Source organism: Macadamia integrifolia, chromosome 2 (assembly GCF_013358625.1).
Source record: "Macadamia integrifolia cultivar HAES 741 chromosome 2, SCU_Mint_v3, whole genome shotgun sequence".
Classification (NCBI taxonomy): domain Eukaryota; kingdom Viridiplantae; phylum Streptophyta; class Magnoliopsida; order Proteales; family Proteaceae; genus Macadamia; species Macadamia integrifolia.
The window spans coordinates 39,322,338-39,342,429 of NC_056558.1; the positions used below are offsets into that span (position 1 = coordinate 39,322,338).

At 37.0% G+C, this 20,092-nt stretch overlaps 1 protein-coding gene and 1 pseudogene across 1 annotated transcript; one reads left to right on the plus strand and one right to left on the minus strand.

Annotated features, from left to right (window-relative positions):
* Nucleotides 1-446: 446 nt before the first annotated feature.
* On the minus strand, nucleotides 447-11,887 carry LOC122089867 (chaperonin CPN60-like 2, mitochondrial). Its single transcript, XM_042659613.1, has 18 exons — nucleotides 11,693-11,887; nucleotides 11,549-11,570; nucleotides 11,059-11,187; nucleotides 10,514-10,673; nucleotides 8,569-8,744; nucleotides 7,538-7,633; nucleotides 7,326-7,430; nucleotides 6,256-6,342; nucleotides 6,037-6,126; nucleotides 5,641-5,721; nucleotides 5,499-5,567; nucleotides 5,338-5,415; nucleotides 2,099-2,194; nucleotides 1,918-2,017; nucleotides 1,745-1,848; nucleotides 1,543-1,648; nucleotides 951-1,029; nucleotides 447-864 (listed from the first exon to the last, which is right to left on the minus strand). Exons 1-18 carry the CDS (start codon nucleotides 11,728-11,730, stop codon nucleotides 759-761), a joined length of 1,722 nt encoding a protein of 573 aa, XP_042515547.1. The 5' UTR covers nucleotides 11,731-11,887; the 3' UTR covers nucleotides 447-758.
* A 981-nt stretch (nucleotides 11,888-12,868) lies between these two features.
* On the plus strand, nucleotides 12,869-16,741 carry LOC122058472 (annotated as a pseudogene).
* The last annotated feature ends 3,351 nt before the right edge of the window (nucleotides 16,742-20,092 follow it).

Here is a 20,092-nt window from a genome sequence, read left to right on the forward strand (position 1 = left end):
GGAGTCTTGGACGATCATCCCAACACTTTAGCGTGAACCTCAAGGTCTGCCCAGCCATAGATGGGTCGAAGGTAGATGATTGGTGTTGGGGAGAATCTTGTCCTACCAAACACAGCCTAAATGTTGATTCCCAAAAGACATGTTTAACTGTTGGACAGTGCTAGTCACCATATCTTGCATCTCTCTTCTCCAGCCTAGGACCGGAGCCATTGGGGCTGCAGAAGGAAACCAATATTGTTCAGGACCGTAAGATGGACAGCTTTCCATGATAGTTCAATTCCCACGACACCCCCCCCCCCCTTTAAACTGTCAAAAAGTTAAATTTCATATCTAATCTCTAAATGTATGGTCTACCAGCCACTGGATTCTTCTCCTACCTTTCAGTCGTTAAATCTTCATCATATGTAAAGATTGATCATGCAGGTCAGCCTAAACACATTTTGAAATTGAAAATAAAAATTGTTTTCCATTTTTTTTCTACTCTATTTTAGTAAAATATTGATTTATATTTGTATCGGTTCCAACAAATCTAGAAGAAAAAAAAATCTATATTAAGACAAATGGAGCCTAAATGCACTGAATAAATGACAATCAGAAGCCTTACACAGAAGCTTCATTTTGACATTGCAAAACTAACAAGTTTGACATCCTCAACTATTGGACAAATTACAACAAGGGCTCAGGAGAGAAAAAATTGGATCTCTAACCTCTGAAGCTTCCGCATCACAGACCTAAAACTGTGAGATATATGACGAGCATCAGTAATCCATATCGTCCATATTTGGCATGCGACTAGGTACCGTGCTCTTTGCATCTGGATGGTCAATAATAGCTGCCTCTGTAGATGTCATTAGCAAAGAGACGCTGCAACCACAAACATCAGAAAGTTTTGTATGTTTATAGACTCTAAAATTAGTACAAACACTCAATGAAGTTGTTATAGTGATCACCTTGAAGCATCCACTAAAGCAGTTCTCACAACTTTGAGAGGATCTATAATTCCGGCCTTCACCATGTCAATGTACTCACCTGGCTCAAGACAGATGGCTTAACTTTTGAGGTAGAGCAAAACTTGATGGGTACTTTCAAATAAGCTCAGATTAAACATGTAGAAAAAGAACTGAATTTCTTACAAAAATGTGTAAAAAGATGCAAAACAAATTACTATTAATTAAAATGAGGTTGGGATTGAGGAGTTCAGCTAAGTCAAATGTCTCAAGCACAAAACCCACCAGAGAGACAAGTCAAGCCCTTCCAGACGGGCCAAGCCCTGCCTAACTCATGACTTGACCTCGATTTAATCAGGTCTCTCTCTCTTAACGAGTTGGATTTGGGTTTTTTTTCCTTTTATCTATATATATATATATATATTTTTTTTTTTTTTTTTGGGGGGTGGGGTGGGGGGTTTGTGGTGGAGGGGAGTCAAGGATGTTCAACATATTGGTCTTAAGCCTTCAGTATTCTGAGACAGACAAGCTATTTTCACTATCCCAAATTAGAAAAATGAAACAAATTGGGCCTGAGCCACCCAAAATAACAAACCTTTGGCAGCATCATAACCCTGGTTAAGATCCTCCTGTTCCAACAGTTTGCCAAGAAGAATTGACCCATTTGCACCAGCATTTTCAACTATTGTGAATGTGGGTGCCTGCAAGAAAGCAACCTCCATCCTTATAGCACATACTAAAGATATATGAAATATGAAGACAATCAAAAAAACAGTAAGAAATCAGAAGGCTTGGACCTTGAGAGCATTCTGGATTATTTCGATTCCTCTTTTCTGGTCACTGTTTGGAGTTTGAATGTTCTCCAGCACCTTTGTCGCATACAGGAGGGCAACACCACCACCTGTCTGAAACAATCAATTTCTGCTTTTCGCAGGAAAAGGCAAATTTAACTATTGACAAATAAATTTACCTGGCAAAATACCCTCTTCAACAGCTGCTCGTGTGGCATTTAAAGCATCTGTGACTCGGTCCTTTCTCTCCCCAACTTCTGCCTCACTGGCCCCTCCAACCTGTACCACATATTGATGATTGCAATAGAATGTCTATAGAACATTAGTCAGCATGGAATGCAAGAAAGGTACTCAACAAACCTTGAAGACTGCAACACCTCCAGACAGCTTTGACAACCGCTCCTGTGCTTTCTCCTTGTCAAACGTGGCAGTACTTTTCTCAATAGATGTCCTGAGCTGTTAAACACATTCCTGTCAGTGAATCTCATCTCGGTAATCTCCTCTTTCTTATATTCATTAAAATCACAATAATCCTAGGTCCATAAATCGATCTTCGACGGAATAAAGAAAACATAGAGGGTAGAATTGTAACCATAGAATAAGACCCTAATCCCATCATTTTATTTTGAGCATGAACTTTCTTTTTCTACTCAAAAGCACAATTTCTCATAGAAATAGGCTAGAAACATTTAGCTCACCGAATGGTTTTTTGTCTGGGAAACAAGATGAAATTATTACAATTCCCAAACATCCAACATCTTTGAAAATAGTTTGGGTGCCCAAATTAGAAGTAACAGCTTCAGACCCATAGATGACATCTTAATGTCCCAACATAGGGAAATATGAACTCCTGAATTAGAAGATTTGAACCCGTCCTCAAACCTTGGGTTACAAAACACTTTGGTCGGAGCCTAAAGACCATGTGTTTATGTATGCCTCTGGCTAAATCACAAATGGGAGACAGAACACCATACATGAAGTCGCATAAATGGTCTTTCAGACCATTAGAATATAACTTGAATAAATATTATTGCTATTTCTAATTCGTTATTCATGTTGTTTACTTAGTATTGTGAGCTAGCTCACAGTTCAGAAGACATGAGTCATGAGTGCATAACTTATTGATGTAGATGAAACATTATAGAAGAAGAGTAAACAAGAGTCAGAAAATACTGTTGATGAAACACTATTCATATGAACAGTAACACGAGTACTGTTCATGTGACACCATTCACATGCATAGTTGTCAAGGTGACGCCAAGGCGGCGGTTTGCCTGGGGCCTAGGCAATTGCTACCTTATTGCAATGTATGCCACCTTACATTTTTTGCCCTTATTTCATTTACCTTAAAAAATAAATGTTTTTATATTTTGTTATTTCATTTACTTAAGATATTATTCATAAATAAGTAAACACCCCCAATTCGAATCCAATAAAAATAGTTTAAAAATCAAATTCCAAAAGGATAAAAAGTCAACCCCCCGGTCCAAGAATAAAAACTGGATTTTTGGCTGTAGGGCGATTTTCAACTTTCAAATCTTATCATGGTAGAACATTGCTAAAAATCAAACGTCAGTAAAATAATCTTTTGTTTTGATGTCAAGAAAATTATTTCCATTCAGGCGATTTAACAGCATTCGCACACACTTTAAAATAAGTTTGATCGGAACATAACTTTATCATAACAACTCAAATTTAAGTAACCTTGACTTGTTGGAAAGCTAGTTTTGTGATATACCTAATACAAAAAGTCTCATCTAAAAATAAAATCATTTGACCAATAAAACCTATAATAGAAGAAGAGCATTTCCCTAAATGTCAATAAGTCATGTTGATTTTTATGACTTGATGTAGGTGTGACTATGTTGATTTTTATAACTTGATGTAGGTGTGACTATGTCGATTTTTATGACTTGATGTTGCTTAATGTTGATTGGTTTTTTGTCATATAGTATATATTATAACATACAAAATAACTTTAGAAAATAGGAGAAATAAAAAAATAACACATGGGCAATTTGATCGTCATGGCAACGCCATACCAGCGATTCACCGCCAAATTGATTAGCCACCCCTCCACCGCCTTGGATCGACATGACGCCGTGACAGCTATGTTCACATGAACAGTACTTTTGGGTCAAAATCTTCTATTCAGTTTCCTAATTAGTTTACTTTAGTAAGGCCATTTAAAGTCCATTGATCATAATGAAAAGGGAGATCGAAGTTTATGAATTTAGTGTTTAGTCATGGCTGAGATAGCTATTACCTTGAGGGATGAGATACCCATTCCCCAAGTCTTTTTCCCCCTTCTCAACCCCTCAATCAAATTCTCTTTCTTTTCTTGTTTTGCTTTTATTTGTTTGCTGTGAGAGAGTGTTTGAGAGCTAGAACCAAGCCTGTTGCAGGATCAAAGCCTGTCAAGAGATCAGCTTGAAGAATCAGCCACAACCAGTGAATCGATTTTCTGCAGTCAGGTTTTTTTGGAAGCAAATCGACAGGGGCTGTTTCTCCAGATCTGTCCAGCATCTTCGAACACCCCAAAGGCCTCCTTTGACCAGGATTTGAGGCTGGTCTGACCAGCCAAAAGAGAGCCACAGGAATTCTCCTTTGGCCTGCTGCAACCCTAACTCTGTGGAGTCCATTTGTTGATTCTGTTAGTCCACTTCAGCTCCGATCCAGTCACTGTTGGTGTGTCTTCAGCAGTGTTTTGAGGACCCTTGAAACCAGGTTTGACTGACCTAAAGTTTCCCTATTTGTGAGCTTCAATTTAGCCTTTCTGTTAGGGTATGTTGTTGAACAATTGGATCTCTAAGTCTGAATTCAGAACCAATATTGGTTGAGGGTTGTTTATCTTATGGGGCTTATTTACCTGGTGTAAATTAGCTGTACATTACTTATTGCTCTTTCTCTACTCAGTTTCTTCAGAACCAATCATATTTAGTTTAAACATTTGAGTTTAAGAGATGTCTCCAATTCCACATCATCTTCCTTGAGTTTATCTCATGAAGTAATATTTGACAGTGATGCATATTGCAATATTTCAACATAGAACATCCGCAGCTTTCTCAGGGAGAGAGATCCATTCCATTAAGGAAGCATATATTAGATTGGAACTACAACCCAATTTTGGGGAGCTACCTTAAAAAAAGGATCTGGATCCTGAACAGAGGATGGAATTCTGAGCCAAGATGGATGCAAAATCACAGATTCTAGGAATAAAGGTTAGGAACTAAACACCCAAAAGTTTGGTATTAATGGCCAATGGTACACGAAAAAACTAATGAGCCAAAAGTGGGGGACATTATATAGAAAATTTAGGGAACTATGGCCTTAAAAGCTGAGGAAAAACAGCCAGATATACAAGGATATGAAGCAATGAAGGTGCCTAAAACATCTGTTTATGCAGCAGCAACCTAAGGGATCACATGAAAGAAAGAGCAAACCACTGCACGAAGCTCCCGCTACTGCAGGGTCTGGGAGGGGCAAATGTATGATGATCACAAATTTTGTCACTAGATCTTGCATATATGATAGAAAAATTTCGCATTTCAATTTCCAACTGTTAATCTTGATCCTCTGTATATGAGAAACTTGAATACCTGTTCACATCGTTCTTCAATAAGCTTCTTCTCACCACCACCATGTAGCACAATAGTGTCATCAAGCGAGACAGTCACCTGTCGTCTAGAAAATAAGTGAAAATTCCAATTCACAAATGAAATTCATGCAAACGATAGTATAGATTAAGACGTTAACAAACCCTTTTGGCAGTACCCAGCATTTCAAGTTGGACTTTGTCCAGATTGAACCCACGATCTTCAGTGATGACCTGCACATAGACAATGAGATGTTACAATTTTGTAATTTAATACAAGAAGATTTGGGTGTAGACTTAATTTCACCTCTCCTCCTGTAAGAATGGCTAGATCATCCAAGTTTGCCCTCCTGTTTTCTCCAAAACCAGGAGCTTTAATGGCACAAACCTATTATTAATGCAGATAAAGCCACACAGTTATCAACTGCATCGTAAAAACATAAAATGTGACCTACACTTGGAAAAACAGAACCACATGCTTGAATAAAAACGTAAAATGGAGCAGTCTGAAGCAAGAATCATCCCGTGTATAAGCCTTGGTGGAATGTGGTAACCATAACGTAAGTAAATAATGTGAAGGGTCAAGACTGATAACTAAACCACTTCAGTGGCATAACCTTGTTGCATGAAGCAAACAACATGTTTTGTACAGTCCAACAAGGGAATTTAATACAGTAGCCAGTGGTGCAAGTAAGTCAATTACCTTAACTCCAGCACGGTGTTTGTTGAGTATAAGCATCGTCAGTGCATCGCTCTCAACATCCTCAGCCACAATTAGCAGCGGTCTATCTTTCTAAATAGAAATACAAAACAAGATCTCCAAGGAATTAGCAATGAAAATTCTAAAAGAAGTTCATCCAGAAAATGGAGAACTGACTATTTTCCTACTGATCAAAGAATCCATAAAAAAATGCACAATTACCCTTACAGCGAGCTCCAAAATTTTGACAAGAGAGTTCATATCTGAAATTTTCTTGTCATGGATGAGGATCAGGGGATTTTCCAGTTCCTGTCTATATGCAAATCACAATGTTCATAACATGTTAAACCCACCAATGAGCTAAATGACAAGAAATATCTCTTAAAAACGTATTAATTTACAAAACAAGCAACATGAAGGGAGTTCAAGGTTACAATGAAACCAGAAGGCCAGAAGAATATCCAATAATATTAATATGCAAGAAAATAAATTGAAATATTTTGTAACTCAGCCTAAATATAAATCATACATTTCTGTGGCTTAATGAATTTATTCAGCAATCTGAAAGTTTCTTTTATGTCTCCTCAAGTAAGGGAAGATAGTCCATTTTTTCCTCTTTTTTTTTTTTAGCAGAGTTCTTGTTCTCATCTAATTTTCTGCTCTTTTAGGATATGTTTGGTAGCCAAGAGAAGAAAAGATAAAGGAAAAGAAAAGAAATGAAATGAAATGGTGAGAAAATAAAAATAAAAAAAGTATGTATGTTTGGTTATCATTAGAAGAGAAGAAAATAAAAGTTTTTCTCATGTTTTCTTGTGTTTTTGGCAAGATTTTTTTTTTTTTTTTTGGGAACAGAAGAAAACTTCTCAATTCCCAATGTAAAATTTGAAATTCAAAAACTGAATCTTCTCTTGGTTTAGGACATACCAAGCACAAAGAGAACTTCCTAAACCAAGAAAAAATTTCAAATTTGTACCTTTTTTTCTTTTCTTTTCTTCTCTTGGCTACCAAACACAGCCTTAATGACAAAAAACAATTGAGATTTGGAAGATGCTTTGGCATAGGGAGAAAGAGAGAGGGGCTCTCCATAGTTCCAATAGATAAGACACACACTGCAAAAATAAAGCAGATATTCTCAAGTAGATTCTGCATATCCTTTAGCACAAATACAAAAGGAAAACCACCATGGAGGATTTGATCACCATGTTCTTGAAGATAGGAGCCTAATTTAGCTCAATTGAGAGGAATTAGCTTGCAGTACCAATGGAACCATAAAGATATTGATTTGTACTCACACATTTTTGAGTTTTATCATCAGTAATAAAATAGGGAGATATATATCCTCTAGCTAGTTTCATCCCTTCCACCACTTCCAATTCATTATCCAAAGTATTTCCATCCTGCAAAATTGATAGGCTGGGATTAATAGTCTCCCAATTATAATATCCGTTTTTGAATTGCACAGACATTACATATCAGGAAGAAACAAATATGGAAAATTTCCAACCGCAACAGTAATGACTCCTTCCTTGCCAACTCTCTCCATTGCCCTAGCTATCAGTTCCCCTATTTCACGCTCACCATTTGCAGAGATGGTTGCCACCTGTTTCAATTTAAGATAAAATCAATGATGAAAAGAATGTCGGAGGTTATGGATGGCTAAACTATTCAAACATTAGAAGAGATACTGTGGAACTGCCTACGATTGACAAGACTACAGTGAGAAATAAAGAACTGTATAGTCTAGGGCATCTTGTAAAAGGCTATTGGGAAACTTTTCAGCTTACCAAAAAATAAAAAGAGCAAACGATTTTGCTAATTAAGCCAAAAGGTTTCTTTCAGAAGCTCTGCAGAACAGAGACTTAGAATAAAAAATTGAAAAATAAGTCAGACCATGATAAAATAGACACAACAGAGTGCAATTTTATGAAGGATGGTAATAGGCATGAGGTAATAGTTTAGATTTATCCAAGAACACATCAAAGCAACCCTTCATGCTAAGGCAGTTAGATTATCTGCAAGAAGAGACATAAAAAAGAGGATGCTACCAATAGAACTAGAACTTGTTCAGGAAGCGGAGAACTGGATATATGCTTATAAAGTGCTTATAAAGGGAACGTTGACTAATGCAAGCCAATCAAGCAAAGTTATAATTTTATATGACACCTGAGAGATGTTGGGCAATATCATCACCAAATAACGAGGGTAAACAGATATGAAGATGTTGGGATTAATCAGTGGCAAGAGTAAGGATGAAGTCATAAAAAATGCATTCATGAACTTAAATTTTGCCCTGATGAGTGGCAAGATAAAGTAAAGCTTTTCGATGTGGTTTTCCACCAGAAATAGGGATCAATGACCACACCAATGAAAAGAAATATTCTGTGCAAGTTGGAAGCTTCTCAAGGAAGAAAAGGACAAAGGACAGAATTACCTAAGGTGGATGACAAGTTGAAGACCTATAATTTGACAAACACCAAATATCCTAAATACAAAGAGATGGTCCCATCCCCCCCCCCCCCTAACATGCTCAATCACCTGTGTAATCTCTTCTGGTGTGCTTATCATCACTGCCCTGCTTTTCAAGTGAGTGATCACAGCATCAACTGCCAGTTTAATACCATGGCGCAGATCCATTACATTTGCACCAGCAGCCACCGACTTACATCCTTCAGATAGTATTGCCTGGGTCAGGACAGTAGCACAAGTTGTACCTGTATCCAAACAAAATTCTCTTCCTTGATAAAAAAATTCATATGGATGCGTTGAAAAAATAACTCTGTTAAATGTTCAGAGAATATATTAATAGGATAGGTAATAAAGCTTCCTACATATTCCAAAAGGCATAATGAAAACTAGTCTCTCTTATCATTGTTAAAAATAAAATCTCCAGAAAGCAAACACTAAACAACAGCAACAACATAGCCTTAGGCTGTGTTTGGTAGCCAAGAGAAGAGAAGAAAAGAAAAGAAAAGAAAAAAGTACACTTTTTGTACTTTTTTTCCTTGGGTTCAGAATTTTTCTTTGCACTTAGTATGTCTTCACCCAAGAGAAGATTCCCCTTTTCAAATTCAAAATTCCTCTTGGGAATTGTGAAATTTTCTTTTGCTCCCCCAAAAATTTTCTTGCCAAAAACACAAGAAAACATGAGAAAATATGAAAACTTAATAAGACAAAAAATGAATGATTACACAATGATTTCCTATGCGTCTATCTCTCTCTGAAAATTCAAAATTTTTTGAATTTTTTTCTTTTCTTTTCTTTTCTTCTCTTGGTAACCAAACATACATACTCTTTTTTTTTCTCACCATTTCTTCTCTTTTCTTTTCTTTTCTTTTCTAGATTCTTTTTTCTTTTCTTTTCTTCTCTTGGCTACCAAACATAGCCTTATACCAACTAAATGGGGTCGGCCAAAGCAAACACTAAAACCAAATTAAAGTAAGAAAGTAACCATCATGAAAGTGTAGCATATAATCTGGGTCTCTCTGTCATGTTAAGAATTTGAAGCACTGTTCAGAAGGCAGCGTTATGCATTCTTGTTGTAGAGGTCATAAAGACTTTACAAGAGCAATTTTCGATTTAGAAATTCCCAGAATCACCTTCAATTTCTCATATTTTGTATTTAAACTTGATGACTGCAACTGTGGAAAACAGGCAACGTTTGCAGTTGCAGAACTACAGTGACAAATGCAGCAGGATCTCAGCAACAACAGGGGGCACAATGTTATTCAGGTCTTTTCCTTTCAACATGGAAAGTCTCAGTTATCAAGCAAATGGCACCAATAGGAAACTTTTCACGCCTTGTTTATTTCAGGGAAAAACAAAAAACATAATTTGCAATAAGGAAGAGAAATAAGATATGCAAAAGGGCAATGTCTGTAGAATAGAAGCGAAAAAAATACAAGGTAATGGAGTTGATGGGGAAACTGTACATAATTTGGATGATATCGATCTGCCAGTAAAGGAAGAAAACTGTTGTGCAGCCATATCACCATAACATAACATTTATTCTCTTAAGCTTAAGGTAACAGGGCATGGAAATTGATACTACTCTACGCATTCACACTTATTAAAGCCATAGATTTATTCAACTCCTTTTATTAACTGTCATAAAACATAAAATTATTTCAAAATTTAACAACCAAGAGCAAGATACAAGGTAATGGAGTTGATGAGGGAACTGTACATGATTTGGATGATATTTTTTTATGGTGAATAAAAGATAATTTTTTTGATGATATTGATCAGCCACTCAAGGAAGAAAACGGTTGTGGAGCCACACCACCATACCATAATATTTAGTCTCTTAAGCTTAAGGTACCAGGGTATGGAAAATTGATATTACTCGACGCATTCACACTTATTAAAGCCATAGATTTATTAAACTCTTTTTATTAACTGTCATAAAACAGAAAATTATGTTAAAATTTAACCACCAAAAGCAAGATACAAAATGGAATTGGAAATGACAATAAGAGATTACCATCTCCTGCTGCAGAATTGGTGGCTTTAGCAACCTGCTTTACAAGATCTGCGCCAACATTTTTAGCTTTGTTTTTGAAATTGATGCTTTTAGCAACAGTAACACCATCTTTTGTGACTACAGGATTCCCGTGATTTTTCTCAATAATCACACTACGACCCTAAATAAATCCAACAACAGAGAGATTAAAAAGTCAATTTTCATGAAAGAACAGCCATTACTAAACTTCCAGTTAATATTGAAACCAGACAAGCATAGTTTCAAATCTTTTCTGGAAGTATTATGTATGATATGCATCTGAGATTGTGTCTAGAGAATATAGTTATGGCTTCACTAAACAAGTTTTTTAAAATGATGCATCTTATAGTTTCAATGCTCTAGCACCATCCCCAAAAACCATGTTGGGTTCATGTTCAGGGAATTCAGTTATTTCAAATTGTTTCATGAGAGATTCTTTAAAATAAGCCCAAGTTCTGCTTACATAAAACTATCTCCACAACAGTGACAGAAAAAAATAGCAAGAACAACAACAATGATGGGTTTACCTTTGGTCCCATCGTGACTTTAACTGCCTCAGCAAGCTCAGAGACACCCTGTAGCATCGCAGCCCTAGCTCCAATCCCAAAATTGATCTCCTTTGCAACATAGCTTCTGCTAAGGATCCTACCACATGCCTTTTCAACAAAAATTTCCGCATCTTTTATTAATTGAGGAAATTGTAAGATAAAGATGCATAAATTATCCATTCATGATTAAAAAAAAAAATAGCTTGAAAACAAATTATTCGATAAGAATTAGTGTTGGCCCGGAGGGTAACAGAGAAAGATAAGCCGCAGTCTAAAATTAACTGATCAGAAATAATTAAAGTCCGAGCAATGGAATTATATATTGTCAGAGAAATAACCCAATCTTGAATATTAAATACAAATGGCGGACAAATAGCACAATCCAATATAAATCCATGAAAACAAAATGAGATTCTGAAGTAAACACAAATGAAGAACAATAGTAAATGGCGAAAACGAAACACATTACCAGCTTCTTTGATGTAGCGGAACTGGAGATTACACAAAAGGAACCCAAAAAAAAAAAAAGGGAAGGTAAACATAAATGCATTAGAACAAAAGATACCAGTGACGCAGCAAAATGAAATGGACAATGGATATAAGTACTGTATACCTGATTGAAGAAGCTATAGTTGCAGCTACTCGATGCATGGTTGAAAAGCGAGACAGAAAGACAGAGGAAGAAGGAGGGGACGGGAGCGGAGGGAAGGAATTCAGTTTACCGTGTAAGAGCAGAGTAGGGTTTTACGTTCGATGAGGTTTTAGACCTTACCCTGGTCGTCGGGGAGCTCTAGAGGGAGCCTTTATGTTTTAAATGGTCTGCAAGTCCTTTCTATTTATTAAATACCCTCGACTACAAATAGTTCCCTTATAATTACCATTCAGTCCCACGCCATATGGAACCCGAATGGCGGACTCGCGGTTATGCGTCACCCCATTTCCTATATGCAAAAATTATAAACCCAAAGTCGCAACTCCCTCTACTCCAAATTTAAAGCAACTAGGAAAAAAATTAGTACACCTAGGATGAAGTCAATGTTCTCTTAAGGGATCTGGCTCCTTTCCAAAGAGCCTATTGATCTCTGGTCCTCCATGGGCAGGAATTCTATCTCCTTCTCAAGTGGCTTGAAAGTAACACAAGTGAAACAAAAACATAAGGAAGGTGACGAGTTCTAGGGGTCTCACACACCCCCACATGGTTTCAAAAATCGATGAATTGTATTGGAAATTAGGATTGAGAATCGGTAGATTTGCCTTAAAATCAATCATAACTCATCCCAATATCCACCATTTTGAATAGAAATATCCTTATTAGGATTCCCGTCAATGGATTTTCAGATCAAATAGACGATTGGGACTGACTTTAGATAATTCCAAACCAATCAAAATCAACAAGAACTAATTCCATCTCTGACTCCTATGTTTTAAAACCCTGCACCTCCATAATTAACCTAAGAAAATCCGTGGCAGTGCAACTACTAAATATTAAGGGATTATTGACCCCAATTTTAATTAGTACTTAATAGGGAGGGATTCTCTAGTTTAACAATCCACGATAGTTTGGGAGCACGGGAGCATTGATGCTTATACAATCAGTAGATGTAACCAATCTAATACCGATTCCTAAAACCGTGCATAGGAGATATTTGACACTTTGTTCTACTGGGAGAGAGAGTTTATTTCCGGATTAGAAAAAAAAAAAAAAAGTATTTCTTTAGTTTAGTTTAGTAAAAATTTGGTAATAAACAGTAGAGATTTGATTAGATTTTAAGATTGCAATTTTTTAAATAATGAAAAGTCTTTCTCTCCCTCTCGGTTCCCAAGAAACCAACTAACCTAACGTTTGAAGTTTTTGAACTTTAAATTTCCAGCTGAGGCTGAAGAACTCTGAAGCAGAGCTCAGCTTAGGCGGGCAAATCCTATATGTGGATCTTCATCTTCGTTAAGTATATCATTTGCAGTTCAAATCAAGGAATTTTGTGCAGTGGCGGTAGCTCTTGCGCTTAAACTCGTTCATGGCATCAACTTCCTCATCTATAGTTGCCAGAAGAATCAAAACCCTAGTTTCCTCTAGACCTTCGTCCTGCTCCTTATCAACCCTGCCAACACCTCTGGAAGAGAACCCATCAGTACACGAAGAGTCTCGCTTTCTAACTCACAATTCCCCCGACGCCAAACTCTTCGATCACTCCGCAATCCTCCGTTTCCCAGAAGTCCAAATCTCCACACTCCCTAATGGCATCCGTGTTGCAACCCAGAGATCTGTAAGCAACAATCATACTGCCTCAGTGGGTGTTTGGATCGATACTGGTAGCCGATTTGAAGCTCCAGGTACCAATGGTACTGCTCACTTCCTGGAACACATGGTCTTCAAGGGCACTCGACGACGCTCCTCTGCTGCCATTGAGCAGGAAATTGAGAACATGGGTGGACATCTAAATGCATATACGTCCCGGGAGCAGACGACTTTTTATGCTAATGTGCTCCGTGATGATGTCCCCGTTGCCATTGATATCCTTGCTGATATGCTGCAGAATTCCAAGTTTGCTGAACATGCTATAAAGCGGGAACGCGGGGTTATCCTCAGAGAGATGGAAGAAGTATGTGTATTTGTTTGACCTCAATTGCTACTTTTTTTCTTTTTTTCTTTTTTTTTCTCTATGTTACTTGCTTGAAAAGTTTGTTTTTCGCTACCGTTAATGGTTATGCAATCTGTGTATAGGTCCAACGTCAGACTCAAGAAGTGTTATTTGATCATTTGCATTGGGCGGCTTTCAGAAACAACCCATTAGGGAACACAATTTTAGGGCCACCGGAGAACATACGGACTATCTCAGGGGATGATTTGTGTCAATTCATCTCTACCCATTATACTGGACCTAGAATGGTAACTTGTCTAGCTTCTGAAACTTTTTATTTAACCTTCTTCACCTGTTTGAAGTAGAAATATGCAACATCTTTGTCCAGTGGAACTGAAATCTTTTACAATTTAGGTTGTATCTGCTGCTGGTGCTGTTAAACATGATAGGATTGTTGATCAAGTCAGTAGATTTTTCAAGCGGATTCCTTATGATCCAACTACTGCACCTCAGTTGATTGATAAAAATCCAGCTATATTCACTGGTTCCGAGGTTGGCCATATTTTGATTTTTTTTTTTTTTTTTGCTGTATATAATTCAGGAAAAAACGGTCTCTGATTAATATGTGGATTGTGCTGTTTCAAGATTTATGATGATTGTTTCCTGTAGTCGTGTGTGAAAAAATATCGTTGCACACGTTGTGATTGCTTTCAAGGGGGCCGCTTGGGCTGATCCAAGCTCCATCCCTCTGATGATGTTGCAATGTTTGCTTGGTTCTTGGGACGAAAAAGTCGGTGTTAGTAATTATTCAGGCTCAGGGTAAGATTTGTCCTTGGTCCTCAATAATCATTGTATTAATTAATGTGAATGCACTCAAGATAATCAGATTCTGTTTTGTTGTCAATTATCAGGTCAGAGTTTATCAGAAGAATTAGCAAAAATGAATTGGCTGAGAGTGTGATGGCTTTCAATACTAATTATCATGACACAGGACTGTTTGGCATCTATTCCACTGCCAAGGTAAAGACCCATACCCTTATAGTTTGGAACTGAATTTTCTTTTTTCCTTTTCCTTTTTGTAGGATTAAATGCAACAGGAACTTAGAAGTTTTCCTTCTGTAGGTACTTCTAACAAACTCTTTTAAATTACAATATGGATCTTTTCTATATGTGTATCAATTATGTGTTTGCTGTTAAAATATGGGATATTGATAAGATTAAATTCTGTCTGCCTCTACTTGGTTAACAAACATGTCAATCTATCCCCCCCCCAATTGACTCATTGGCAGCCACTAAGTGCTATTTTGTTGTTGGCAAATTATAACAAGCAAATATATCAATCCTTGCTTTTAAGTTGGATTACAGCCAAATCCTGCACGATTTATCAATTGCAATAATGCAAGAGTTCTGCAGATTGGCATACAAAGTTTCAGAGGCAGAGGTAGTACGAGCTCAAAATCAGGTATGCAGTACAGACTTTAGGAATTAGGAAGTGGTTAGCTTTGATTGTTCGCATTGGTAATGTTGATTCTAGTAAAATAATTGCAATTTTCACTGCTGATGAAAAATAATGCCTAAATCTGCATAGATTGAAGGGATTGTGTTCAAGCTCTGATTTTCTGATGATTTGATATTCCTCGATGGCATGTATTTGAAATGATTCCTTTGATGGTTAATCCTCTTACTGCAGTTGAAATCTTCCCTTTTACTTCATATTGATGGAACCAGTGCAATTGCTGAAAATAATGGACGTCAGGTAAACGGCAGTATTAGCCATTGAAACACTTTCTATCATGTTTTTTTGGGGGAAGACCTGTCTCGTGCATTTAAGATCTACCTAATTAGTTCACAGTTGTGGCCAACTTTCTGCATTATTACATTGAAAAGATTACTATTGTGGGTACAGATTCTGACATATGGGCGTGTAATCCCATACTCGGAGTTATTTGCACGAATAGATGGTGTTGATGCTTCCACAATAAAAGAGATGGCAGAGGAATTCATAATCAATAAGGCAAGGCAACCTTTTCCCCAGATTCTCAGTTTTCCCAGAATTCATGCCTGTTCTGCTTGTGCGAAAAACTTTTAGCCATATTAGGTGTATGATCTCCATATGGATAGATTTTATCCATGGACTAATGGTCATCAAGCAAATTAGGAGTGACAACGAGATGGGTTCAAATGGGTTAGATAGGGACATCTCTGGCCATGTTCATGGTTCAAACCAACTCGATCATTTAATGGACAGGGGTTATACATATTCTCATGCCCTGTTGATTTGTATAATTAGTTGGGTTCAGGCAACCCCTGTAATAAATGAAAAATAAAATAAATTAATATTAATTTAGTATTATATATAACAAATAGTTCTAATTATAACAAAAACATATCCAAACAAGTTGGTGACTTTGAGTTTAGCCCTTCTGGCCTAGGGTCCATGCACAAGGCTACCTCACTTAATAATCCCGCCGGTTGGCCAAACCAGAGAACGGTTCTTTTATTTGATAGGCTATGCAGGTTGGGTTGGGTATTTGCCATCTCAAAGGAAAATCCTTGATTTAAATCGAGAAATGATCCGTTGAGTGAATGGTCACCAAGTTTATGCCATGTAATTCTTTATAATTGCTATATTTTCAGGATGCTGCCATTGCTGCGATTGGACCAATTCATCAGTTGCCTGACTATAACTGGTTCTGCTCTCAGACACGTATCAAGTGAATGCCAGGATATGGAACCTTACATGATTATGAATTGTGAAGCAACAACTGTAAGAACTAGAACCTTTTCAAAATTTCACTTTCCCATGTGGTACAGCTCCAAAATTGGTAAGGCAGGGTGGGTATCAACTCAACTAAGCCCTTTCCCAACCAAATGGGTCAGCTACATGAATTATGTTCCATCAGTTTATACCATTTCACCTCTTCCACCAGATTGAATCGTTTTAGGTCAAAAGTTGAATAAACAAATTTTACTTTCAATCTTTTATATTTTTTTTCTCTGTGTTTGGGTGTAATGCAAATTTTGTGGGTTCCTTAATGACCATATTTGGGTTTCTGCTGAATACAAAACTATTTCAACCTTGAGTTATCGGTGTTTTGGGCTCCACATGTTTTTTTTTTTTTTTTCTCACTTTATGTCAGATATACTGAAGTAAACACCCCATTGAAAAGTTTATATTGTATTTTCTATTTCATTTCATATTTCCCTTTCGCAAAACAGAGCCTTAGTTATGTATGTTAGCTGAAATAAACTCTGCAAGTGTTTTTTGCACTGCCAGTACAAAAAGTTGGAGGGCTGTGTGGCTGGGAGATGGTGCCAAAATTTTGGCCAGGGATTCTAATAATGAGTTCTGAGAATTTGTTGCCTTTGATGTAGTTGGATGATGGAACAGGATTTGTTGTAGGGTATCTCCAAGTATCTGAGCAGTCAGGATAAAATTTGTTTAGTTTTGCATGTTGGCTTGGAACAGTCAGTGTTCAACCCATGTTATCTCTTGGTTGTTTGTTGGGATTGCTGTAGTGATCTTTCTATATCACTTTATGAAGAGGAATAACCTTCAATAACAGTCTTCCAATTCTTTTTTTGGTACATTGACTCAATGAGGCCACATGCAGGTTTGGCTTTGTTCACATACTGCTTTGATTGCAAATCACTTAATCCAGCCAGACCCAGCCCACTCATGAACAGCAGCGCTCTTAATGAATGGGAGCCAAACTCTATTTGACATTGAGCCAGGTGAGGTCATCCAAATTTCAACTTCTTGTATGAATGCATCTTGTTTTTCTTAATTAAACTATCATGCGTATCTTTAGCACAGATGAATTGGATCATAGTTGCAAGTAAGCTTGGTGTGAAGTGGGGATGCTGTGGCTTCTTTTTTTCAATTCTCACGTATTTACACCGCTTCCTGTTAATTCTTGATGAATGATATACAACAGTTTTTGGTACATTTGACTGATTAATGTTATCATATACATTTTTTCCTTGGGTTCAGGTTTTGAGATGTTAAGGGTCTTAATCTGTGGAAAAATGCCAAGTTGAAATCACTTTAATGGAACTAAAAGATGCTACCCTTTTAGGGTATTAATGCTTTCTCTCCACCGTGGATGAATCTAGACCACGATGTCCAATCATTACTCGGCCATCAGAAAAATTCGCCTTATTGAATTACATGTTTTACTATTAATTTATTATATGGAATAGAGTTTGTTTTTGTACCCTCAAGAATTTAGATTGTAATGGTCAGAAGCTTATAACTTGTGATTTCCAGACATTAACATCTTTGAGCCTGGTTATGCTAGATAAAACAATGGTGACCATTGTTTCAAGTACCGGTCTGGTATCGTCTGTATCGGATTGGTATCAGCTGAGACCGATCTTCAATCCCCGATCCATGACCGATTCAGATTGGTCATCCATATCATTTCAGGGGGAAAATAGTAAAAAATTAGTACTTTTTAAAAAAAGCAGGGCAAAATCGATCCGATCCAGATACCGATACCAATACCGTCCCCTAAATCCATTCAGTGATCATAAACATGTTGACCACAAACCAGGAGACTGCACCTGATAGTGATTTTCTGAATGCTTTTTGTGCTGCCATATAGGAATTTGAATCATTTAACTTTTTCTGCCCCATAAATGGAAATTTATAATGCAATTAGGAAAAACTGTTCTGCATAGCCTGCCTTTGAAGCTATTTTTAGTGATGTGGACAAATACTGTGACTATTCCGACTAGGGGTGTATTTTTCCAGCCTGAACTGGTTGGATTGTCGGAAACTGACTGGAAAAACAGGATCAATTAAACCAATACTTATTGGTTTGGTTTTAGTCTGGGTTTTTATTAAACTGGTAGAAAATTGAACCAAAGTGGACCGACCAAAATTGGAAACCAAATTGAAACTGATAATAACCAAACCAATAAAATAAAAAAACATTTTTTCCATTATTTTTAATGTATATGTACGAAAAATCAAACCGGTAAAAAAAATAACTCTGATAATGGACCAAAAAGAGCCTGTTAAATCAACCTATATATATATATATACTAATAAAATAGACACGTGCAAAACAAAGGATTAACAATGGTTTAAGACATAGATACAACATCTCCAATTGATTTATTTGACTATGGGTTCGAATTAGAGAACCTTCAACAGAAGCAAAATCAAACACAAAAAATAGAAAATAACCATCTCCTCCTCAACGGATTCTATTTTACTATGAAAGTAATAAGGGAGAAAAAAGTGTTATGGAAAGGGAAGAAAAATAAAGAGTATGATAGAAGAAGAGAGTGAGTTAGAGGTAGGGGTGCAACAGGGTCAGGTTGGGTCGGGTTTCTTAAAACCCTAGTCCAACCCTGAGTCCCTTTAATTGGGCCCAAACCCGCCTTGACCCTTACTCAGGGCCGCAAAACTTCGATCGAGGCTCAACCCTCCAGGGTTTAGCCCAACCCTTACCCGCCCTGATTGGCCATGATTTTTCAGGGTCGGGTAGGGTCGGGATAGCGTTGATTGGCCCTGGCCTTGACCCTGGTTTGCCATCAAGAGCCGGGTATACCTTGACCCTGACCCTAACCTTGCAAAATATGAAATAATTAAAAGATAAAAAATATTCATAATAAAGAGAAGATAAAAAACACAAAATCACAAATTACTTGTCATGAGGAGAAGATCCTAAAAGAAACATTCAAACAATATAAATAACCCCAACTATTATGGTAACAAATAAGAGATCATCCTAAGAAAGCAAATAATCCAAAAAATTTTAATTATTTGTCATGATAAACAAAGTGATCATCATAATAAGACAAACAATCCGAATATCTTGAAACCCTTATCATGTTAAACAAGTAGGTGAACATCCTAAGAAAACAAAAATCCAAAGTCAACATCAGGGACAAAAACTAGGGTCGAGTAGGGCCAAAACCATAGCCTAAATTCAGAGTAAAAAAATTAGGGTTGGGTTCAGGGCAGGCTGGGCGGGCCAAAGACATCAACCCTTACCTGCCCTGACCCTGACTCAGGGTCAGAAATTTCCTGATCGGGCCGGCCCTCAAGGCCAAAATTTTTGGGTTGATACTTGTTCAGGATCAGGGCGGGCCAAGGGCGGATTTGGGCAATCAAGGCCAAACTTGCACCCCTAGTTAGAGGAATGTAAAACCCCATACCTATTAAGAAGACAACAATCATTAATGGTGAGAAAGGTTATCACGAATTCTTTGATGATAGATAGATAGAGGAGCCCAAAACTTGTAAATAAGAATAACCATTATGAATGGTAATCCAAAAATATTTGGAGAGAGAGAGAGAGAGAGAGAGAGGGAGAAGTTCCCAAATAAAGAAAGGAAAGGGGAAGACATATGGTACTTTTTTGGTTGAATATGAGTTTTTTTTTTTTTTTTTTTTTTTTTTTTTTTTTTTTTTTTTTTTT